This window comes from Quercus suber, unplaced genomic scaffold, assembly GCF_002906115.3.
Source record: "Quercus suber isolate HL8 unplaced genomic scaffold, Cork oak 2.0 scaffold_8, whole genome shotgun sequence".
NCBI lineage: Eukaryota > Viridiplantae > Streptophyta > Magnoliopsida > Fagales > Fagaceae > Quercus > Quercus suber.
The window spans coordinates 1,890,275-1,915,054 of record NW_027069474.1 but is presented as its reverse complement, the minus strand read 5'-3'; the positions used below and the strand labels follow the sequence as shown (position 1 = coordinate 1,915,054).

The following is a 24,780-nucleotide window of genomic DNA, read 5'->3' as shown; positions in this document are numbered from 1 at the left end:
TGTGGAACATAAGAGCCATTTTAACCAAAAGATGGCTGTCTACTCCAAAGATGAAACTCTGATGTGCAAGGTATTCCCTTCTAGTCTTGGACTTGTGGCCATGAGGTGGTTTGATAACCTGAAAGCAGACTCCATCAATTCTTATCAAGAGCTTACTCAAGCTTTTGGTTCACGTTTCGTCACATGCCGAAGGGTGGCCAGGCCCTTGTCTTCTCTGCTATCCTTAAGCATGCGTGAGGGCGAGTCACTTAAGGCGTATTCGGATAGATATTGGGAGATGTTTAATGATATGGAGGGCAACTTTGATGCAATGGCCTTAGAGACGTTTAAGCTGGGTCTCCCCACTGATCATGGTTTAAGAACATCCTTGTCCGGCAAGCCTGTCACTAACATGCATCAGCTTATGGACCGTATTGAGAAATACAAAAGGGTTGAAGAAGATCAGCAACAAGGGAAGGGTAAGGATAAAGTTACCCCCCAAGACAAGAAGGACTTCAGGTCGGATCGTTATAACAACAGTAAGCCAAGGAGAGATTTCACTGGGCAGTCAGGCTCAACAAATGCTCAAGCAGTCAATACAGTGTTCAAAGAGCTCGTTCATCAAGTCCTGGAAAAGATCAAGAACGAGTCATTCTTTAGGTAACCGAGTAAAATGGTAGGAAACCTTGAGAGACGCAATCACAATCTCTATTGTCAATACCACCAAGACCATGGGCATGCCACTGAAGACTGCAAAAGTTTATGGGATCATTTGGACCAGCTGGTCCGTGAAGGCAGGTTGAGGCATCTTTTGCACCATTCCAGTGGCTGAGGAAGTCAAGCGAATTTTGAGTCCGAAAAGAGAGATTGTACGAAACCCCCATTAGGTACTATTAACGTCATTTTGTAGTGCCAGGAAGAACAGGGTCTTGTCCGACCAAGGTTATGTCAGTAGCTCGGCTGCCAGTAGGGGATATTGGCCGAGATCCGAGGAGCTCTAGACAGGCTGCCCCGCCCGTTTTAGGCTTCTCGGACGAAGATAAAGCTGGGACCATTCAGCCTCACGACGACGCTTTGGTAGTCACACTAAGGATCGGGGGATATGATGTGAAGAGGGTGATGGTGGACCAGGGCAGCGCGGCGGAGATCATGTATCCTGACCTCTTCAAGGGGCTGAACCTCACGCTTGATGACTTAACTCCATACTGTTTTCCCCTGGTCAGCTTCGAGGGAAGGATGGTTACTCCGAAAGGACAGATACGGCTGCCTGTACAGACTGGCTCAGAAGTAGTTGAGGTGGACTTCATTGTGGTAGATGTCTATTCCCCTTATACGACGATTGTAGCCAGGCCGTAGTTACATACACTAGGGGCTGTTTCCTCCACTCTGCATCAGAAAGTCAAATATCCTTCCGAAGGGCGCGTTTGTGAGATCCGTGGAGATCAATCCTCGGCTAGGCAATGTTTGGTGGCTGCCATACGACACAAGCCTGAGATTGAATCCTTAGCCAGGGTGGAGGGAGACCTATAGCAGTTAAAGGGTCAGTTGTCACCCGTCGAGGGTCATGATGAAGGCATTAAATGCGAGGACTTAGTACAGGTTTTAATTGGGACCAATCCTGAGAGATATTTTCAAATCGAATCTCAAATATCTCAACCAGAGAAAGAAGAGCTAATTGACTTCCTTAAAAGAAATATTGATGTATTCGCCTAGAGTAAAAAAAAAAAAAAAAAAAAAAAAAACAACAACAGAAGAAAAAAAAAAAAAAACTAAAACCTAAGTTTTTGTTGGGGCTTGGTCTTGGGAATCTGAGGGTGTTTTCTTTCCTTCCAAGACCTCGCCCTTCTCCTAATGTGGCTCAGTAGGGGGGCCTTGATCACCTAGCTGGCTGGAATCCTTGGTAGGCTCAAGGATAACTAGGGGAGCTTGGTCAACCAAAGGCTGCTCCGAGACCTCTGGGAGTTGTGTTGGAGGAGGGGCGTCAGCCTCTGGAAGCTGTCGGATGTCTGCGTCATAAAAGATATTCTCAGGCAGCCTCAGCTCTGAGTCAGCAGGCACTCCAGTAGCATCCAGCGCCTTGCCCCAGGTCATGTCGCAGTAATCCCGAGCGATTGAAGCGAATTGCTCGGTAAGACCCTTCTCCGTCGTCTCCACTCCCAGTTGGTAGGACGCTTTCTTTTCGGCCTTGGTCGCCTCCTTGGCCAGCTGAGCGTCCCTCCGAGCCTCCTTGGCAGCCTCCTTGGCCTTCAGGAGTTCGACGCGAAGCTCCTTCACAAGGTCGTTCTCAGTTGACAGATTTTTCTGAGTTTCGTTCAACAGCTTGCGTTGGGCTTCGGCCTGGGTCTCAGCATTTCTAAGACCAGCATGGAAGCTATCCCTTTCCTGGGTCACTCCCTTTAGCTGGTCCGAGATCTGAGAGACCTCATCCTTTAGGCTGCCCAATGCCCTTTCCGCCTCGGATCTAGCCTGGGCCTCCGCTTGGGCTTCCACGTAAGCCTTTCGATTCCATTCTTCGGCCACGAAGACCTGCTGGGTAATCTAAACAAATAAGGTAATAGTGTTAGCATAAAAATATATGAAATTAATACTGTAACCGAGGAGTCGAATGAGCATGCTTACCATGGCCAAGTCCCTCTTTAGGGACATAAAGAGATCATACTGGTTGAAGCGCCTGTATGACTCCATGTCTCGGGGGAGGAGCAGTGGTTGCTCCAGCGCTTCAGCTATGAGTCCAGCTCTACCCCCATCGTAATTCCTGATAGAGGTCTCCCAGGAAAAAGGAACGCCATCAAGTTCCAGCCTGGGAGACCACGTGCGTTGCCCTCGGCGCACGTCGGCCACTGGGGGCTCTTCCCTGTTCTCCACAGAAGAGGCCCTCTTGTTGCGGTGGTCCTTTCCCACCTTCTGCTGCTTGGCCTTTGGTGGTACCACCACCTCCCGCTCCTCGGGCTCGATAGGCCTCTTTTTCTTCAAGTCCGGTATCGGTTTCAAAGCCGGATCAGAGACCTGGGGTGGGGGTAGAGGTGGAGGTAGATTCACCGCTGGCCGAGAGGTCCCCATCCCCTTAGACTCAGCTTTATTACCCCTTTTCTTCAGAAGGAGCTTCAAGTCAGACATTTCTTCTTCTTCCTCTGAAGAGTCCTCAGGGACTGTAGTCAGCATCAGGGGTGGGTGGATACAGGATTGCCTGTCAGTTTCCTCCTCAGAATCTGAAGAGGGTATTATCTGAACCCCCCTTGGAATGTCCCCTTCAAATCTAAACTTGTCAATTTGCTCCTCTAATGAAGTGGATGAAGAGCCGACCCTTTCGCCTGCGGCCGCCGGTTCGAGAGGGACTTGTTGAACTGGTCGGATTAGCAAAGGAACGCCCTAGGGGTTGGGGTGTGGAACAGGTGCAAGGTCGTATGGGGCCAAAAAGTTTTTCCGAGCAACGTCTATTCGCCGTAGCCGATGATCACCTTGTGTGATGGCGTTGCCAGCTAGCTGGATGTCTGCTTTCTCAGGCGTGTAGCCGAGTATAAGTGGGATGGACCACAGCTGTCCGTCCTCGCTGATGAATATCTCCGAGCGTAGTAAGTAATTGAGGGCGGGGGCATTGATAAGACTAAGTCAAGGAGCAGTATATGCCTTATCTGTAAAACAAACAAACAGGTCGGGTCAGAAAATTGAAACAGGATGATATAAAAAAGAACAGGCTATAGAGAATGAAGGCCCTAAAACTATTGTTAGAGACCCTAAGTCTAAGAAGTCACACCTGGCTCTCCTGGCTCGGTCGGACAGTGTAGACCGTCATGCCATGCGCCCGAGACGATCAAGTAGTCGTCTTTCATCCCTTTATTTGATTTAGGAAGGCAGGAGAACAGTCTAATGACGTCGGAACGGGATTTGAGATAGTATCCCACCCCTTTTTGGCTATGACACTCATACATGTATGCTAAGTCATGTCAGGTCAGCCCTAATCCTAACTGTTCGTTCAAGGCATCGATGGCCCCTAATATCCTAAAGGTGTTGGGCGCGCACTACTCAGGAGAGAGCTTGTGGTTGCGAAGATAGTTTAAGGTGATGGAGCCCATTGGGAGGGTCATTCCCCCTTCAATGAAGGCTATCATTGGAATTACAACCTCTCCTTCTCTTCGGGCCATTAATATCCTCTCTGGAGGGCAATACCTCAGATTTACCCCCCGCGGGATACCATAATTTCGCTTGAATTCCTCTATCAACGCCGGACTATCAACGAGATGTTGGAATTTGCCTATTTCTAAGAATGACTGAAGTAATGAACAGAAGAAGGGTTTTGAGGGAAGAAAAGGTTAGCCGAGAAGAAAATAGAGGATTAGGAGATGCCGAAACTTACACAAACAGGATTGGAGTAAAATCCCTAAACTCAAAATGAACTCTTTGTAGATCCTGGAGGCAAAGAATGCAGAAATCCGAAGAGGCGTGAAAGGCTTTCGAAGGAAAGGACTCTCTGGGTGCTCTGAAAATGCTTTGGGTACTCTGAGAATGTGTAAAGTAAAGAAAAATAACCTCCTTCAGAGGTTTATATACGAAGACAAATGAAACGGTGTCATTCATTCCGTCCAAATCCCGAAGAAGAACCTTGGCCGTTTGATCAACAACCCACCGTTGGATGCAAAGGACAAAAAGCCGCCTGGAGTAATTAATACAGCGCTTTGGGAATATGGGACTGACAACGGCAATAATGAAGCGTGCATCTCTATGCCCGTGCGCGTGTAAACAGGGGTATTTATGACTTCCCCCTCCTAAATTTCTTTATTTTTCCTTATTTTTATCTCTTTTTCCTTGTGTGGCAGATCAAAATCTTACCTTTTCTCCTCGGATGCGAGGGAAAAATTAAAATTTTGAGGGGCTATTGTGGGGGGAAAAAGGCCCAGCCTAACATAATGGCCGAAAGCCCATAAGAGAACTATTTTGCGACCGAGAAGAAGGAGATGAAAAAGACAGGGCTCATCTGGAAGTGGGACCCTCAGAAGAAAGAATTATTACAATCCAAAGAGGATATCTCCTGTCCGAAGAGGTTATAATCCTCTGATGCAAATATTATAAATCAATTAAGTGTGTGAAAGGCCAAAATGACCTTTCGAGGACTCCACCTGATCAAGATAAGCTCTGAGTATGCTGGGAAACAATAAGGATAGAGAAATATCTAAGGGGAAAGCTGCTACCACCGTATTTAATACTCTGCAGCAACTTTTCTGGCCGCATTTATGTGGAGAAGACCCCTAAACAGTGCATCCTAACCTACCGCCACTCACACAGAGCTAAAAGAAGATGTTTGACGTGACATGTACTCAAGCATACTCGTGGATGAGGAACAAGTGGACAATGGAGATGAGGAGAAGGGTGGCTATATAAAGGAAGGAGGCTCCTAACGAAAAGAGGGGGAGAAAATAAGAACAAAAAAAAGAAAGAGAGAACTTGACTGTAACCCTAAGACCTTTGTTCATCAGATAAACAATAGTATAGCTCTTCGGATTTTCAGGTTTTACGTGTAAATTCATGTTGGCTTGTGTTTGAAAGTTGTGATTCATTGTTGTCAATCCAATACTTAACCTAGCTTTTTCACCCATACTGTACAAATTTATTGTTTTGGGCTTGGGCCACAAATCCTAACCCTACATTACCCAACTCAGAATTTTCATAAATAATACTCACCGTATTGCTACCAAAATTGAGCCACAAAATTGCACTATCTCCACAAAAAGCCCAACAATACCATTTATTAAGCCCGTTGCTACACAGCACTTCTAAAACCAGGTACGATTCGGCATCTCTAAAGTCCGGTACGATTCGGCATCGCTAAAGTTTGGTACGATCCGGCACGATCCGGCACCTCTAACAAATAATACTCACCGTATTGCTACCAAAATTGAGCCACAAAATTGCACTATCTCCACAAAAAGCCCAACAATACCATTTATAAGCCCGTTGCTGCACGGCACTTCTAAAGTCCGGTACGATTCGGCATCGCTAAAGTCCGGTACGATCCGGCACCTCTAACAAATAATACTCACCGTATTGCTACCAAAATTAAGCCACAAAATTGCACTATCTCCACAAAAAGCCCAACAATACCATTTATAAGCCAGTTGCTGCACGGCACTTCTAAAACCAGGTACGATTCAGCATCTCTACAGTCCGATACGATTCGGCACCTCTAAAGCCCTATACGATCTGGCACCTTTAAAACCTGGTACGATCCAACATCTCTAAAGTCCGATACGATCCGGTACCTCTAAAGCTCGGTACGATCCGGCATCGCTAAAGTTCGGTACGATCTGACACCTCTAAAGCCCGGTACGATCTGGCACCTCTAAAACCCGGTATGATCTGGCATCTCTAAAAGTCCGTTGCTACACAGCAATATGTAAAAAACTCAAACCATTTTTCCAAAGCCCAAAATGCTATTTTGGCAAAAAAACAGATACTTTATGCTCAAAAGCTCAAATGCTAATTTGACACTTAATTTCCAAAGCCTAAAATGCTATTTTGGCAAAAACAATTATTTTATGCTCAAAGCCCAAATATTAATATTTGGCACTACTATTAATTTTACACTTATTCTATAAAGCCCAAATATTTTTTTGGCAACTATCTCATAAAGCCCAAATACTATTTTGGCACACATTTACAAAATCAAATACTATTTTGACATTTGTTACTCATCTCTCAAAAATATTGCTTCCACAAAATTTATGAAAATTATAGACATAATTTTCATAATCAACTAAACTACAAAGCCCATGAATATCACCAATGGCAAAACTACTCATTTTGTAAGGTTAACCAAGTCCAAGCAAGCTTATCTACAAAGCCCAGTTGGGTCAGGCCAGCCCACACACAAATCTCAACAAATGGAAAACACGTGAACTGGTCAGCCAAATCCCAGCAACAATTGAACAGCTGGAGCTCCTTCCCATCAAGTCCCAACTTGTCCAATCATATCAGAAAAGGAACACGTGTCCACCAGGGGATGAATCCTTTCTCTACAAGCTGAAATCTCATCATTCTCAAGTGACATAAAGCTAAAGGTGATGTGACAGAAAGTTGAAAAAGTTTTAGCCAGCTGTCATTTCTTTCTCCTTTAACTCATTCAGTCAAAAACTCAAAGCTGTCATGCCCAGGCCAGTGAAGCTCCTGAAACGACATAAAATCAGCTCATTTTCATACTAAAAATATGTATTCTCTGGTTCATAAACTAAGCACATGAATCCCAAATAGGAAAACTCAGGGAAATGTGGTTTGGAAGACATCAAGGGGATCCCAGTAGAGTTCCCAACAAGGGCTCCAAGGTTGACACCTGGCTTGGGGTGGTCCAATCTACCCTAGGAAACTCTGATTCTAATTGCAGCATAACCAAGTTCATTAGCCTCAACCATGCTCTAATCCCATCAGCCATAGCTAATCAGCATTCAATGCTAAGTCAGAAACCCAGCTGTTATTGCCCAAAACAGCAAGAACTTTCTAAAAGTTGAGCTTACTACTCTTAGCTAAAAATCCTAAGAACGATTTCCTGAGGATTTTTTGAAGATTGGGAAAGATTTAGTAAAGATTATTTGCTAATCACCCCCTAAAAATCCAAATATAAATGGAACTCTCCATTAATGCTTCACCAAGACACAACCAACTCACTAAGCTACACACCAAGATTTTTCCTTAAGCTCTTTGCAAAAAGTCTTCTCTAAGCTCTAAAAAGTCACTGAGTTCTCAGTCTCAAGCTTAGGAACCAAGTTCCCCAGCTTTTAGCTCACAAACACTTCTCATAGCTCTACTAAAAAACACTTACTTACCCCAACAGAAAGCTCTATCAGCTTTACTTATACTACTCACTCATTACTCATACTACTCACTATACTCTCTCACTCATTACTCATACTACTCCAAATGATCATCTCTACTTACTACATATACTATACTCATGAGCATGCCATGGCACCATAATGATCTTGCTACGCTAGTTGGGATCTCTCTCTCTCCCTTCATCTCACACTAAGTTTTCTCCATTATTTGTTATTATGGAACCCATGATATTTACTTATTCATTTACTATTAATGGTTTTGATGTAACTGTCACTATAGAATTTTTCCCTCATATTGTTGTATTAGAAGACTTTTCTCCAGAGCTAACGGGTGATGAGTTTGAAAATATAGACATTTCCCTTAATTTGTGAAGTAGCTAACAGTTGGAAGTTTATTCTATTTGTATTACTTTACCGCTGGGTCGTTTTCTGCAAAAACACTTTACCATTGGGCTATTTTTTGCAGAAACACTTTACCGCTGAGCTATTTTCTACAGAAACGTTTTATTGCAGGGTCATATCTTACAATATGCTTTTTAATCTTGCTAACGTGTCTGCTGTAAGGATTGTTTATGGGCTACTCTTGTCAATTCTAATCTTGGCCCAAGGCATAAAATATAGTGGATTCTTTGGATTTTCACCGATAGCCTTTGGGCCGTGAATCAAGCCCATCGTTAAGTTTCGGTTTAGACCTCCAACCCATTATAAATCCTATTTGTCGGAAGGAAAACGTTTTCGCCCCTGACAAACCTCAACAGTGTCAGAGAGAGAATCAAGGTATGTGAAGGAAGTTTCAAGTGAAAACTCACCTACTAACTTCGCATTAAATGACTAGCAATAGCTTTATCAACTGCATTGACGAGGAAGTGACCTGAACAATAGAATTCATAGCTAAGCAATTCTTTCTACCACCTTCAATAGAAGTTTAAAGGGACAAGTGTCCTAAGGAGAGTCTATAGGATTGAAGATGGAGGGCTAGGATGTAATAAGCTGAAGAGGATATAAAGAAAGAGGACTTCCAGATAAAAAGAAAAAAGAGAGAAAAATGAGATTAGAACAAGAATAGGAATAAAGAGAGAGAGAGAGAGAGAGAGAGAGAGAGAGAGAGAGAGAGAGAATAGTGTACATCCTTGTGCAAGAACATCATCCTCAGGCGAGATTGTAAAGAACTATCTATACACTTAATCTTTGGCTTTCGTTCATTCTCTCCTTCTCTGAATTCTCGGGCTAAGCCTAACCTGTTTTACCCCACACTTTTTACAAATATCTATTGGTTTGGGCCTAGTTGGATCTCACAAATTTCACTATTCAAAGTGAGTTTAGGCTGCCAGATTTTCGTATCCTTACACCTTTAATTAATTGAAAGTTAGAACCACTTTTTCAAACCAAATGGACTTGATAATGCACTTGTGTTAAATCAATCTCAAAAGCTTGATATTGAGTTTGAGTTCAGCTAGATTGATGAATCGTGTTGAGCCGAGTCAAGCTAAAGCTTTTGGATTCTTTTACAAGCTTGAGTTCAAACATTGTTTGTAGATTTTGTTCGAGCTTAAGTTGGGCTTTAATATTTTATTTTTGTTTTCAAGCTGAACTTCAAATATTCAATACTTGATAAAGATCGGGTTCATTTATAGCCCTAAGTTAGTAAATGGATGAAGGGCTTATCGTGAACTATTAGGCATGTTTCAAGCCTATTGGTCAAAATATGGGCTTTCCAGGATGGACTTCAGCTTGCTGTAAATTTAGGGATAAGAAATTATTTTTCTTTTTAAGAAACGGGGGTATCCTGACTTGACTATTTCCTCAAGTGTCTGGATTCTTTTTGTGCCACACACTAGACTATTATAAGAGGAATCTTATGCATAGTAGTGCCAATGTATTTAAGGCAACTGTCACTTCTGAGTATTTTAAACGAAGATGTTAAAGTTTGAATCTCCCTCACCGCCTTAAGAAATAATTATAATTTGCATATACACCTTCCTCTCGTATTGTGATAGACTCACGTGTATGGAATCGACACGCTCGAATAAGCTAAATAAATAACCTTTTTCTATCAAAAAATATATATATATATATAACCTTTTATCATAAAAGTAACAAATCACTTTTTCGATTTTACCCACTAAAGTACAACTGGGATGCCCTTCCCGCAAAAGAATTGAATAAAATATGGGCCCAAAGTGACTTAAAACTGTGAGATTTGCAATCTCTGCTTAGAGCATTTGCAGCAGTGGTGCTAAATAGCTATATTACTATTTTTTAGCAACACTTATCACAAAATAAGAGTAGAGCAGTGGAGCTAAAAGCAAAATTTTTTGGTTCTCCGCTATGGTGCACATCTATTTTTAGATGTGCACTATAGCTCACAAGTAAAAAAAAAAAAAAAAATTTTATTATGTGTTCATATTGTGACTAGATTTTTCTTTTTTCTTTTTTCTTTCCCCTCCTTCCCCATTTCTACCCGTTGCTCCTCTCTCCCCTCAGTCAGTCCTCACTCTTCATTTCTTCCCGTTGCAAGCTTCAACTCCTCCACTCGCCGCTGACCCAAGCCTCTGCCCAGAGCTGACAACGCCGGCCCAAGCCCCTGCCCAGCGCTGACCCAAGTCGATTAATCTTTGCTATCTCATTTTTCTTTTACTCTGTCTCTCAATCTTTCTCCGTCTCAAACACCAAGACCCATGATTGCCAATGCTGGGTTTTGATTTTGATGGGTTCTATTTTTATTTTGATGAATGGGTTTTGATTTTGTTGATGGTTGATGGATGGGGTTTGTTGATGGTTGATGAATGGTGGCTGGGTTTCTCTGGTTGAGGAATGGCAGTGGTGGCGGTGGTGGTTGTGGGTGTGGTTGAGGCCGTGGCTGACGGTAGAGGTGGTTGTGGTTGTGGTTGTGGTTGGTGCTGTGAATGTTTTTTTTAGTGAGATATATTATTTTATTGTAATAGTTATATTATTTTATTGTAGTGTTTATATTATTTTATTGTGTTAAAAGCTTAAATAGATTCACTGTTGTAGCATGTGTGTAGGTAAAATAGATAAAGTGGCTTTTTGTGTAGTTAAATAGCTAAAATTTTAGATGTACTGCCGCGAATGCTCTTAGAATTAATTGAGCACCTTATCATCCAATGCCCTTTCACCATTATCACTATGTCACATGCAAGTTGCAACCTGACCTCTTAACCTCTCAAAATTGGGATCCTTGTCTACCAGTGACACTGAAACACTTGATCAATCCATCCAAATTCATTACAATATCTGAAGAGGATAATCATCATTATCTCTATAACTACCGACAATATTTGGAGGATCCAAATATATATATATATATAATTAGATACCACTAGAGAACCTATATATGCAGTAGAATCCATCAACAAAACTTATCAAGAGCACCTTGCAACATGGATAGCCCTAAAGTCTCCCCTAGCTTCCTTGTGGCATCCTCATGTAGGTTTGACGAAAATAAATTTCGACATTGCTATCAGACTTGGCTTTTCTATGGTTGCTGTTATTGGTAGAAATGATGTGGGAGACGTACTTTTTGCCCAATCATTTGTGTTGTCTCCTATGGATTCTTTGATAGGTGAAACCCAGGCTATTCTTTTGGCCCTAAAGTTAGGGGTGCACCACTAACACACTTTTGTTTTGTTTGAAGAATACTCCTTTCAAGTCATATAAGGTTGAGTCATAGAAGCTTTCAACCAGATAAACACTACAAAATTCCAAGCTCCATTGTGCCATAGGTAAAGTCTTCCTTAAGTTTTCTATATTGTTGAGTAGCTCAGTATGAGTGGGATGAATCTTTGAACATCTCTTCTCTTCCGCTTGGATCTTCTCCCGGGCTTATAGACTATGTTTGGCTTAGTGAAAATATGGAGAATGGAAAAAAAATGAAAGAGAAAATATGAAAGATTTTGGTGTGCTAAGTGTTTGGTTGAAGTGATTTTAGGAAAGAAAAAATGATGGGATCTTACTATTTTCTCCATGGACCCATCATTTTACGGCCCCCAAATTAGAGAGAAAATTGGGAGAAGGGGTTGGATGAAAATTGCTCATCTATAGCTTCCCCTCCCCCCAAACTAAACTCAACTTAAATTTTTTTTTTTTTGGATTCCTTGCTTTACGTTTGGGTTGCTTATTTTATTCCAAAACAATAATTTTCTTTCCTTCATAAAATATTTATATAAAAAAAAATTATACAATAGGATATAAAAGTAAATTTATACAAACTATTTTTAACTCCATACATTTCAAATTTTTTACTCTCGAATCAAATACAAATTAAAAAAATTAAAATATTTTTTATCTTCCCACCTTTTTAACCTCTAACTAAACCAACCCGGTTTAGCGGCAGCTCTCCTCCCCTTATTTTGTCTCAATACATAATTTTCCTGACCAGAAAAACCTACTATTGTCAGCCAGCCAACAAGCTCCAAATGCCCCCACTACACTCTATACTCTACATATCAGAGTACTACTACGCACATGCACTCAGTTAAAAAACACAAGGGGACACTTAACAAATACAGTTTACCCCAAACCCAAAGGAACCTTAACCTTTCCCAACTCCTCACTCAAAACCCGCGAAAATCAAAGCCCCCTAAGAAATTAAAAAAAAAAAACAACTAGAAGTTCCAATAAGCACTCAATTTTCATTTTCCAGTGTAATTAAGCGCCGTTACATGAAATGGATCGAATCGAAGCAACAAACGAGCTCTCTTTCCGGGTCGGGTTTTCCGGCCACAGTGGCCATCTCAGAGTGGAGCCAATCTCCACCGTCGAGCGCTCCGACCCCGTCAATTCCCTTCCCGATTTCATTCTGGTCAGTGTTCAATCTCATTTCACACAGCACTTTTTAAAATTATTGCTTCTGCTCTGCTCAGTTTGCTTATTCAACTTTGGCGTTTTGTTTTGAACTCTGTGATACACTTCGTGGCTCTTAGGGTTTGGCTAAGATGTCATTGTGCTCTAATTTTCCATAGATTGTTGTAATTTTTTTGTTGTTTATTAACTGAGAACCTTTATTGCGTTTTTAATTTCTTGTTCAGCAATTCTATTAAATTTTTGTTGGATCATTTTTTGTTTTGAGCATTTGGCACTATGAAACTTACAAATATTAGGAGCTAAGTGAAGCATTCAATGTCAAATTGGACAGGTTTTTAGAAACCTAAAGTTTCAAGTAACTAACTCCTTTTTGTTTACTAAAATATTGTTTTCAGTCGCTAAAGTTTGCATGACTTTCAATTTTCGTCCCTAAACTGTTGAAAAATATTTCACTTTTATCCCTAAACTAAGAAATATTCATACCTATGTTTGCACCTAAACTAGTGAAAAGGCACTTTAAAAAGTAAGTGTAGATGAAAAATGAACTTAATGCAAACTTTAGGGACAAAAACAGTATTTCAGTCTTTTAATTATGCTACAAAAAGAGCACTCATTCTTTGCATTGATAACTTATTAAATTTCTGTTTCAGCCACCTGCATTTCCGAGGGAAACACCCGAGTCGATTAAAACGTATGTAGAAGAGACGTATCTATCGCCTAGATTAGACCCTGAAGAATTTTCGCCTGAAAAGGTTGGAAGGCAGTGGGATTTTGATTGGTTTGGAAGGGCAAAAGTACCCCTAGAGCCATCATTACCACGCTCTATTGTGGTTCCTACATGGGAATTGCCATTTAGACGCCAGAAGAAAGGGTTGATGCAAGAAATATGGGAACCCAAGTCTGTTCAGGTATGAGATTACCACTTCTTCAATGTGCGTTATTGGTCGCTAATACTTCATTTGGCCTAATATTGACATTGTTTATATTGCTATTTTGCAATTGATAATAAAGATTACCAAAAGAAATTTGGCAGTATTCTTCATTGCTGTCATTATTACCTCCTCTGTTCCTGACTTAGTCTTGGGAGTTGGTTTATTATATTGTTTTAGGTGGATGTATCAGAACTAATTGTTGGAGCTCAAGACTCTTTGCCACGCACAGCTGGACCTGCAAAGGATTTTCTAAGAGGCAGCATAAATAACCGCCCCTTTCGTCCTGGAGGTTTGGATGAGTCCCAGTCTTTAGAAAGGATTCATCCTGAAGGTGCTTCAAATGGTGAATGGGTACGTGAAGTTTTGAATGGTGGCCCGGCTCAGGCCGTTACTCCAAGCTTGAAGAAAGGGTTGGACCTTGGCAATCTCAAGGTTAATCGACTTATCTATCATTCATAAAACTTTTGACAAATTACTCTATATAAAGATTTTATATTGTAGACTTATTAAATACAAGATCTTTTCCACTTCCTTCTTCTACAGGTTTATCCATCCTCATGGAATGTTTACAAGGACCAAAGTTCGATCAAGAGCACATCAGATGAAAAGCTGGTGAGTCTAGATTCTTCTTTACATATTAATTCCCTCTCAAGCTTGGGCTTCCTGGTGTTAGGATTGTCTAGACACTCACCCAATTGGACCCACTCACTTGACCCAGACCAACTTGTCATGATTCGACTGGTTTCAACAGCAGTAGGTGGTTGATGGTAGTTTGTTTATTTCCAGCAAGTTTTCCACCCAGAAATGGTGGAGATCTTGAGACCTCCACCTCTCCCATCGCCACCAGCTCCATATTATACCATTGTCGCCAGATCTACAAATACCATTGTTTTTAGCTTGTTGCGACTGAATACACCCAAATGGTTGAGTTGCCGCTTTTGTTTAGTCGACAGCAGGTTTTGCCTTCCCCCACCTGACTTGCTCGGGTCGAGTGATGGGTTGAGCCCAAACTCAACTCAACTTGACCAGTGGACACCCTTACTTGGTCTCATGAATGTATGTTATTGTCTGATATTTTATGCTTGGGTAATGATTTCCGTTACTTGAATATGCAGGGTGAGTTATCTGTACAGTTTGATGACTTGTTCATGAAGGCTTGGGAAGACGATATTGTTCCTGAATATGAGGGAGATGGTATGTATGATGAGCATTTTGATATTCTCTTCATGGATGCATTTGTTTTTGAATTTATGATCTCAATTGCAAACTGACATGAAGGAGCAGAGCAAGGCTTGTTCAGCTTGGGCTTATGAATGACCCAGGTTGTCCTTGCATTGCATCAAGTAGATTCTTCTTTATTTATATAAAGCTTCGTCATGGAAGTTATCATGGAACATCACCCTACTAGCTCCAATTTATAGTGTAATCTTTTGACTTAACACCAAATTTTCCTATTCATATTTACGAAAGCCTAATTATATAGTCTTTTGCAGGGAGTTGTGATATTTGGAATCACAGTATATCTTCAAACATTGGTAATAAGACAAAAAGGGCCAGTTTTCATGACAGCATTTAGACCATTGGCCACAGTAATTGTAGCCATTACAGGTCTATTCCTTTTAGGCGATGCTTTATATTTTGGAGGGTACGTACGTATGTGGATTATTGAGCTAGATTAGTGAAAAATGAGATTTTGTAGAAAAAAAAAAGTTACAAATTTGGAATAACAATTCTCATATTTCTACTTTTACTCCAGCGTTATTGGAGCTATGATGATAATTCTTGGTTTGTACGCAACTGTATGCGGGAAGCAAAGAGAGAAGGCAGAGAAGCTGTCAGAGCAAACCATGTCTGTGGAAGGTACTGAAATCAAACAAGAAAAGTAATAGAGGTTTGTAATTTCATAAAAGTGAAGAATGAAGTAATGTAATTAATATGTTTGAATCAATTTGTCCAATGGCAATAATCACAGAAAACTCTGCCAAAATGGATGCATATATATTAGAGTTAGGCGAAAATGCACTTTTCGTCCCTACATTTTGGGTCAATTTTTATTTTGGTCCCAAAATTGATTTCTTTACAAATTTCATCCCTAAAATTTGAAAATCGTTTTTAAAATGGTCCCTGCTGTGAACCAACAGACGGAACCCTCCTATGTGGCAGACGGAGTGCCCTTCTTGTTGACGTGTTGCTGACGTGGCTATTAAAATATTGTTAAAAATAGTTATTTGGCATTTTTAAATACACATCAGCGCCACATCAGTTTTCTCAATTTTAACTTTAATTTTAATATTATTAAAATTAAAATCCAGATTTCTCAATTTTAATTTTAATTAAAAAAAAATGAAAAACAAACAGATGCTCTGTTCTCATCTCTCACTCTCTCACACACTGAACACCTCTCTCGGTCTCAAGAGCCAAATAGCATGATCACTCCCACGATCAAACCCCAGCAACCCAAGACGAATCACAGATGCTCTGTTCTCATCTCTAACCCTTTAAATTGAAGACCCACAAAACCCATCCCACGATCAAAGCCTAGCAACCCAAGACGAATCAAGTTGGTTCGTGACCGTGCCGATCTAGCTCAGGAGTTGAGGTTGTTGCCTTTTCCGATGAAGAAAAGTGCCGCCGCTTCAGTGGTTTGGGTTTGTGAACGATTTGGAGACGGATTCTTCTCCACTACGCACCGTGCGCCGATCTGAACCCAAACTCTCTAATCTCAAAATCTTATCTCCGCTCAAAACCTTACACCCAATATTGACCAACGGCGAGCATATCAAGAGGTTGATCTTCGAGGTTTTGATCATGGAGGCCATGGGGTCTTAATGCCGTGAAAACAATGGGAAAAATTTGGATCTGGGTCTGTGTTTATGTTTGAGCTCTATTTCTTTCTCTCTCTTTGTTTTTGTTTGTGTTGTTGTGATCTGGGTCTTTGTTTTTGTTTGATCTCTGTTTCTTTCTTCTTCTTTTTTCCGTTTGTGTTGTTGTGATCTGGGTGTGTTTGTGATTGATCTCTGTTTCTTTGTTCTTCTTTTCTCCGTTTGTGTTGTTTTGATCTGAGTGTGTTTGTGATTGATCTGGGTTTGAGTTATTTGTTGTTGGGTTTGTGTTCTTGTAATCCGGGTTGAGTTCTTCCTTGCTGGGTTGAGTTATTTGTTGTTGGGTTTGTGTTCTTTGTTCTTCTTTTTTCCATTTGTGTTGTTTTGATCTGAGTGTGTTTATGATTGATCTGGGTTTGAGTTATTTGTTGTTGGGTTTGTGTTCTTGTAATCCGGGTTGAGTTCTTCCTTGCTGGGTTTGATTGGGAAGAACACGAAGAACAGGTGTAATGTTCTTATAAAAATTAATAATAATAAGCAATATTTTTTTTAATTAAATTAGATTTATGGTTTTTTTTTAAAAAAATTTAATTTCTTTTTTATATAAATTTTCTGACGTGGCATTGAGTAAAAAAAATTAAAATGCTAATGTGTATTTAAAAATGCCAAATAACTATTTTTAACAATATTTTAATAGCCACGTCAGCAACACGTCGTAAGAAGGGCACTCCGTCTGCCACATAGGAGGGTTCCGTCTGTTGGTTCACGGCAGGGACCATTTTAAAAACGATTTTCAAATTTTAGGGATGAAATTTGTAAAGAAATCAATTTTGGGACCAAAATAAAAATTGACCCAAAATGTAGGGACGAAAAGTGCAATTTCGCCTTAGAGTTATTATGTAATTTAAATCTATTATCTACTACATGATAAGGAAATCATGTGAGTGATGCAAAGACATAAATTGGCTATATGAATCGTTAGAATATAGGTCTACTTGCTACCCTAAAAGGGGTGGCCCAGTTGGGAGAGATCTCATATGCAAGGTCTCTTGTTCGAGTCGTGGTGAGGGTTCTTAGCTTGCATTGTGCCTCTCCTGCTGGCTCTTTTGGGGTGCTAGGGTGAGGTTTGTGACGCTCCGGTCACAATAGCTATGGCTCAATCCAACATTCTCTAGCAGGGGGTGCCCTTATTAGGTCACGCCCTGGGGGGTTAGTCATAAATGGTCACCCCCACCCCCTTTTTGTTCATAAAAAAAAATATAGGTCTACTTGATTGAGGACCAGACTCTCTCACATCTACTTGTTATTTTTTTTTTAGTATTATTGTTCTACGTTGATATTATGCATTGTACTTGTGTTCTTTAAACCTAGATTCTTAGGCCTATATTGAGGGTTTTTAAATTTTTTTTTTTATATATATTTATATTTTATTTTATAAGTTTGATAGTTACCATAGAGAATGTTAAATTTGAATTCTGGACATTTCGATTATAATCAAGAAATAACAATTACAATATAAGACTCTTATATATATATATATATATTATAGGTTATCCCCACCTTTGGCAAAACGGGTGGGTTGGGTCAGGTCGGGTTCGGATCTGGTCAATCGGGTTACGGGTCAGGTCAGGTTGACTCGTATTTTTCACATGAATTTTTTTTTAAAAATTTTTTATTTTTATAGAGAAAACAACATGTATTTGCTATTTAAAAAGTTATGCAACATATTACTTGATGTAAAATGAATTATTTTGAATTCATCACTTATATCAAGAATGAACTCAGTTAAACTTATTAATACTTATTCAATAATTTTAAAATTATACAAATCCTAACATTACTATCTAAAATAAAATAACACAAAGATAAGTAAAACAAATACATGAGTTTTATTTCTATACAATATCAACATTTCAAAATATAAAACAAAATTACAAATGACTTATTGGATAACTCATTTGATAAATGTCAGGTCAGGTTGACTCGTATTTTTCACATGAATTTTTTTTTAAAAATTTTTTATTTTTATAGAGAAAACAACATGTATTTGCTATTTAAAAAGTTATGCAACATATTACTTGATGTAAAATGAATTATTTTGAATTCATCACTTATATCAAGAATGAACTCAGTTAAACTTATTAATACTTATTCAATAATTTTAAAATTATACAAATCCTAACATTACTATCTAAAATAAAATAACACAAAGATAAGTAAAACAAATACATGAGTTTTATTTCTATACAATATCAACATTTCAAAATATAAAACAAAATTACAAATGACTTATTGGATAACTCATTTGATAAAAAATAAAAATATATAAGAAAGTTACAATCTTGAAAATTAATTTTATAATCTATTATCAATTGTGGTTGGCACTCTATTTCAATTTGAGATATACATTAAATTTTGATTGCTTACTTATTTATATATGGCATCTTTTATGAATATCATATTATTGTTAAGCAGCACACACTCTAGGAAATATTATAATTTATTTTGAAAAGTCGTTTATTTTGAACATAAATTGTTAAAAAATAGGTATAAGCATTCATAAATTATGCTAATTTGATACTTTGGCTTTACTATTTTCATACTTGTGAATGTGTCTCACACATGTCTACAATTTTAAATCTGTTTTTAACTATACTGTAACCAGATTATCTTGGGATGTACTTTGCTATTTGATATCTAAAAATCTTTACTCATTACAGAATATTCAACCATTTATCTTTCAATTAATTTGCATGCAGTTATGTAAATATATTAATTGTTTCCTTAAAGCTCACAATAAACAATTAAACTAATATTATCTTAATTTCACTATTTTTTTACCCCCCCAAAAAAAAAAGTTTTAAAAAAATGGTTCGGGTTTAGGTCAGATCGAGTTGACCTGCAAAAAACACCGGTTGGGTCATAGGTCAACCCATTTTTTGCTTCGGATAAAGAAAATCGGGTTCGGATCAGGTATTTTTCGAGTCGGGTCAAAAAATTTTAACCCGTTTTGCCATGTCTATGGCTTTGTTGCATGAGCAGAGTACTCCTCCCATTAAGCTACCTGCTGACATTTTACCTAAATCCTTTTCGTTCAACTCATCACCCGCATAAACCAACTCAACATAAGTGGGAATAAGTGGGCGAGTCGTCCAAAACTTTACCATGCACATGTGTTTGGACGAATCCTCTTGCACTACACTTAATTGACCAATAACTTACAAGACTTAAAAATAAATAAGGGCTCTCTCTCCTTATTGACTTGGTATTCAATTTATTTTACAAAGACACTAACTGGCCACTTAAGGTTCATTAACCACGTAAAACTCCCACTTTTTCTCATTTAATTTGCGAAATTAATTTATTAAATCTTCATTATAATATTAGAATTAATGTTCCAACAAATACCTTTGCCACCTTACATGAATCCCATACTATTCATGAGCATGATTTTTAGACCTGGACCATTTAAAGAACCAATAAAGGGAGAGGTTCAAGGTTTTTAAGTTTGGATTGAGGTTTGACTAAGGTTGGATTGAGGTTCAACTAAAGTCGAACCGCAATGACATCATAATTACTTTAATAATTAATTACCTCAAATATAGATAATAAATTTATAAAACTTGCAAAATTGACTAATATATTTATATATGTGAGGGAATTTAATGATTTTCAAGCATATATTTACAAATTAAATGAGATAAAATAAAATAATAACCATTAAAACATTAAAATTTATGATTAATTATTGAAATAAAATTGAATATCTTTGAAGGATTTTAATTATAATTTTTTTTTTATATTCCTTTTAAGAGATGGAAAATTTAATTCAATAGAATATAATTGTGTAAAGTTGTTTTTATATAATAATAAAAAAAATTGCGTTAAGTTTACTTCAATATATATATATATATATATATTATATTGTTGAGCATCAACTTGCAAGCTTAGCTGAGTGGTTAGACTCTAGCTCCAACTCTGACTGTGCCAAGGTTCTAAACCTAATAAGTGCACTTTTTTGATTTTTTCTTAATTAACAACCATGGTTGGACCGGAAATTTCAAATAAATCTAGAGGCGTCAATGTTTAACCCAACCTATGAACCCGACATGGGTTTTTGCGGGTTAGGGTTGGGCCTTAATGGGTTTGGGTCATAAATTGGTCGGTCCGAAAGCGACACGATAAGAAACGTGTCATAAGCGGGTCAATTCAAAATGACCTACTTAACACAACCCGTTTAACTCGTATAACAAATAAATATTCATTTTATTTTAGATTTGTCAAATACCTTTTATATCCAACATATATTTTTTAAAAGAAAGGTGAGTAATTAAAAAACTTATAAGTGATGTAATTGGAAATTGAAAATTTACAAATACTAGATCTTTAAACCCTACAAACCCTAAATCTCTAAACCTTCTTATAAATATATATATATATATATATATATTTTCTAGTTGTACTACTCACTCTACTATCTTATAGACTTACACCCAATTCTCAAACTCAAAGTCTCACTCTAGTTATTGCTCTCTCTCTCTCTCTCTCTCTCTCTCTCTCTCTAATGTGTTTAGTGAATTTTAGAATTAAAGAAAACCGTTTTCTTGGTGTTTCAAAATTTTGTAGTAATTTTTTCTGCATAATGTTTTTGTTCTATAAACTTTGAATCCATGTGCCATTGTTAATATGTGAGATATATTAATTGTTGATTAAGGCCATGATTGTAGCTTTTGTCTTGTGCCGTGTTTTTGTGTGTGAGTTTGTGTGTGTGTGTGTGTGTGTGTGTGTGTGTGTTTGTATTAGTGTTGGACACCATCTACATATCTTGCAAGTAGGTTTATTAAGATAATTTATAAACTAGATTTGATGGGTATTGCTTTTAAAACTACTGAGGCATGATCATATTTTGTAACTTCTAATACTTATATGTATATTTTTGGCATAGAACTTGCACAAATGAAATTGGATGAGCTTGTGGAAGATGTTATGAATTTGGACATCAACAAAGTATCTATGGATGATAATCATAGTCATAGTTAGGATTAGTCTACTGTTTGCTCCAATTCTTTCAATATTGATACCTAGCATTTGGCGAGTTTCAAGGGCATTATATTTTTGTTGAACTATGTTATTTCATTTTTGTTAAACTATGTTATTTTGAATTTGGTATGAAGTGTATGCACTTCTTTTAGAGTGTAAATAACTTATTTCTAGATGAATGTCATTTTTTTGTTTAACTATATTATTTTGAATGTGGGTTGAAGATTTGAAGTGTATGCACTGTTTTTGGAATGTAAATAAAATTATTTCTACATGGATGCTATATTTAATATTATGTAGGTTGAATTGGGTTGTGTTACATTCATATCAACTCAGCACAACTTGTTTATTAATCGTGTTAAATGGGTTGGGTCAGGTCAACCCGCTTTATTAACAGGTCGGGTTAGGGTTGAAGGATCATAACATGATTATTAAATGGGTTGGGTTAGAATTGAGCCATTTAGTCGAATACCCCTACCTTGACACGACACGAACCCGACACACTAACCCGAATTGACACCCTTAAATAAATCCGGTTCTCTATGTTTAAAAAATTGAATTTTAGTCCAGTTTCCGATTAACCCCCGAATTTCAGTCTGGTTTTCAGTTAACTCAATTGGACCGCCCTGACCGGTTCGGGTTTGACAAATTTGTTCATGAGGCAATAAGGGTTCATTTGGCTGGAGGAGTGAAAAAAAGTAATTCTGCATGTTTGCATACACAATCACTTTTTGATTCCAATCATTTATACCGTGTGTACACACAATCACCATGCACACACATTATACTATTCATTCCAATCTCATTGTAGTTGTTGCATCTTGTCATTCTCCCTCTTTTAAATGGATGTAAAGAACGCATTTTTCCTTATTATGAAATCTAGTAGAGGAAATATATATGAAGCCACCTCCATAATTTCCTTTTCCTCCCAATAAAGTTAATTTGATGACTATGCCTTGCATTATATAGATTTAAGCAAGCAACCCGTGCCTGATTTGCAATGTTCATTTCCTCTATCTCACAGATTGGATATTCGGCCTGCTCCTATGTCTTGTCCTTGCTAATTCGAAACCCAAACCACAGTATTGTTCTTCTTTTTCTATATACGGATGTCATGATTATTATAGGTGATGATTTGTAAGATTCACGAGCTCAAGCAGTTTCTCAGTCAACACTTCTAAATGAAATATTTAGGTCCACTCAGCGACTTCTTTGGCCATGAGGTTTCCTCATCCCTGCATGGCTATTATCCAACCCAAGCCAAGTACACATCAAATCTCCTTTCTTAAGTTAGTATCATAGACAGTAAGATAGTTGACACAACAATGTGTCCAATGTTCGTTGTAATGCTCATGATGATGAACCCCTTCGTGATACCACTCTTTACGAACAGTGGTTGAGACCTTGATTTATCTTTTTGTCACACAGTTACATCTCATATGCTGTGCACATCGTTGTACAAGATTGCGCCCGTGGTCCATTTGGCTTCTGTTTAGGCTAACCTCGCGTGAATAGGTGGAGTTTTGTTGGTTTCCCTCCTAAATCGAGGGTTTTAACAAGGAGTTACCATTTATTTTGTTTAAAGAAAAAAAATTATATAAATAAAAATGCATTTCATTGAATAATTGAACTTGTCATTAAATAGAAAATAACATTACAGCTTACAAGGCCTTAGTCCTAAATATAGTATAAGAATAACATGAGTTTTGTCTAAGTTACATTCTATAAAATGTAAAACTACACGGACAAAAACTAGTCTAAGAACCTTTAATCTAAGTTTGAATGATAAGATACAAGGTGAAAAGGGGTTAGGCACTCACCTTGCTCAAAGAAACCAGTCTTTTAGACTATGTTGGCCATTGGTCATATCACATTATCCATACAAACAAACATGTAATCAATCAATTGCATCTTAAAACTTGAAAGTAAACGTGACATGTGATCTTGCTCAAAATTAAAAAAGTGTTTGTGTGTGCATGCATAGTGAAAAATTTGAATTCTAGCGTAACGATTATTTCGTTTGGATTTGGATTCTAAATAGGATGACTGTGTGTGGTAGGTGTAGAACCCTACTTCTAGCATTGGATAATTTCATACAAATTGGAATTCAAAACATGGTGATTATGTCACTATATAATGGCATTTTTTTAGTGGCGTTCATAAAAAAAGGCCACTATAGGTACCCTATAGTGGCGTTTTCTAAAAATGCTGCTATAGGCTTATCTATAGCTGCATTCTAAGGGCTCTATAGTGGTGTTTTCAAACACCAGACCTATAGCAGCATTCGAAAATAGCCTATAGTGGTGTTCATGAACGCCACTATAGGCCCTTTAAAAAAAAAAATATTTTAAGGGCTTATAGTGGTGTTCATAAAATTTGGAGAGTTGAAGGAAAAAAACCTTTTGATCAAGACTAGAGGGAGTCACCCTAATCTAGGCGAATTCCTTTGTAAAGCTTTCGAAAACAATGATTTTACTATTTTTAATCATATTTATTTTCCTTAATAACTTATAGTTTAAGAGTTAGAATAAGGTTCCGTCAATTTTGGAATGTTTCTTTGAGACAATTGTTTCAATTTCCGCAATTATCTTAATTTTGTTATTTTTGGTAAAAAATTACTATATCACCACCTAATTACGTGATTTACGTGAATCAGAGTTTTCTATGCATTTTCCAAGCTGCCCTAGGTTTTTCTTTTTACTATTTAAACGTATTGTAGCCACTAGGGCAATTTAGTTTTTCAGATTAATACAAAATTCAAACTTTTTTTCTATTGTTTCTCTTTGGTGGATTCCAGAACTTTATCATCTTGTGAATTTAAGCGACCTCTTGTGGATTCGAGGTCTTCACTCAGAAGCTAATGCATCTAGTTTATTTCTTCCATACAGAAAGCAACGTGTTTGTTTTCTTATAGCTTCCACGACGTAAAAATTACTATCTTACCCCTAGGATGTGGAATTACCATTTTCTCTTAAGACATGGTTAAATTCATGTTGTAAAATGGGATATCTACAGTTGTCAGCCAGTTTGTGGTGGTGCCATGATATCCTTATTTTGCCACCATCCTTCATATTCTTCGATGTCTAGAATACACATTGTTCCATGGAGTCTACTTCTCCTCACAATCACCATTGAATGGATCTTATAATGTTGCTGATCTACTACATTGAAAAATTTAGTTTCAAAAGTGTGATCGAATCCATGTCTCAACTCCGTCAACTTTTATTGATAACTTTATTTGGTGCCAAAAAAAAAAAAAAAAATTCAAATAATATATCTACTTTTTATGTTATCGAATTTATTTGGTGCAAAAAACAAGAATGTTCAAGTAATATATCTCCTTTTTATTCCAGCAAGTACTCA

The 24,780-nt window shown here is 38.0% G+C and overlaps 2 protein-coding genes and 1 long non-coding RNA gene across 3 annotated transcripts; 2 read left to right on the top strand and 1 right to left on the bottom strand.

Moving 5' to 3' along the window:
- Nucleotides 1-1,827: 1,827 nt before the first annotated feature.
- Nucleotides 1,828-3,141, bottom strand: LOC112009726 (uncharacterized). The gene is made up of 2 exons (XM_065776139.1): nucleotides 2,599-3,141; nucleotides 1,828-2,517 (listed from the first exon to the last, which is right to left on the bottom strand). Exons 1-2 carry the CDS (start codon nucleotides 3,139-3,141, stop codon nucleotides 1,828-1,830), a joined length of 1,233 nt encoding a protein of 410 aa, XP_065632211.1.
- Nucleotides 3,142-12,150: 9,009 nt separating this feature from the next.
- On the top strand, nucleotides 12,151-14,826 carry LOC112009722 (DExH-box ATP-dependent RNA helicase DExH11). Its single transcript, XM_065776132.1, has 5 exons — nucleotides 12,151-12,621; nucleotides 13,274-13,531; nucleotides 13,733-13,987; nucleotides 14,099-14,167; nucleotides 14,671-14,826. The coding sequence occupies exons 1-5, from the start codon at nucleotides 12,487-12,489 to the stop codon at nucleotides 14,824-14,826; spliced, it is 873 nt and encodes a 290-aa protein (XP_065632204.1). The 5' UTR covers nucleotides 12,151-12,486.
- Nucleotides 14,827-14,918: 92 nt separating this feature from the next.
- Nucleotides 14,919-15,580, top strand: LOC136068737 (uncharacterized). The gene is made up of 3 exons (XR_010630047.1): nucleotides 14,919-14,977; nucleotides 15,049-15,200; nucleotides 15,312-15,580. It is a non-coding gene; the product is annotated as an uncharacterized LOC136068737 (long non-coding RNA).
- Nucleotides 15,581-24,780: the final 9,200 nt, after the last annotated feature.

Coding starts and splice junctions, on each gene's coding strand:
- LOC112009726 (XM_065776139.1), bottom strand. CDS start 3,141: ATGCTGACTACAGTCCCTGAGGACTCTTCAGAGGAAGAAGAAGAAATG. Junction 2,518..2,598: donor TAAAGAGGGACTTGGCCATG/GTAAGCATGCTC, acceptor TTATTTGTTTAG/ATTACCCAGCAGGTCTTCGT.
- LOC112009722 (XM_065776132.1), top strand. CDS start 12,487: ATGGATCGAATCGAAGCAACAAACGAGCTCTCTTTCCGGGTCGGGTTT. Junction 13,988..14,098: donor TGGACCTTGGCAATCTCAAG/GTTAATCGACTT, acceptor CTTCTTCTACAG/GTTTATCCATCCTCATGGAA. Junction 14,168..14,670: donor GCACATCAGATGAAAAGCTG/GTGAGTCTAGAT, acceptor TTGAATATGCAG/GGTGAGTTATCTGTACAGTT.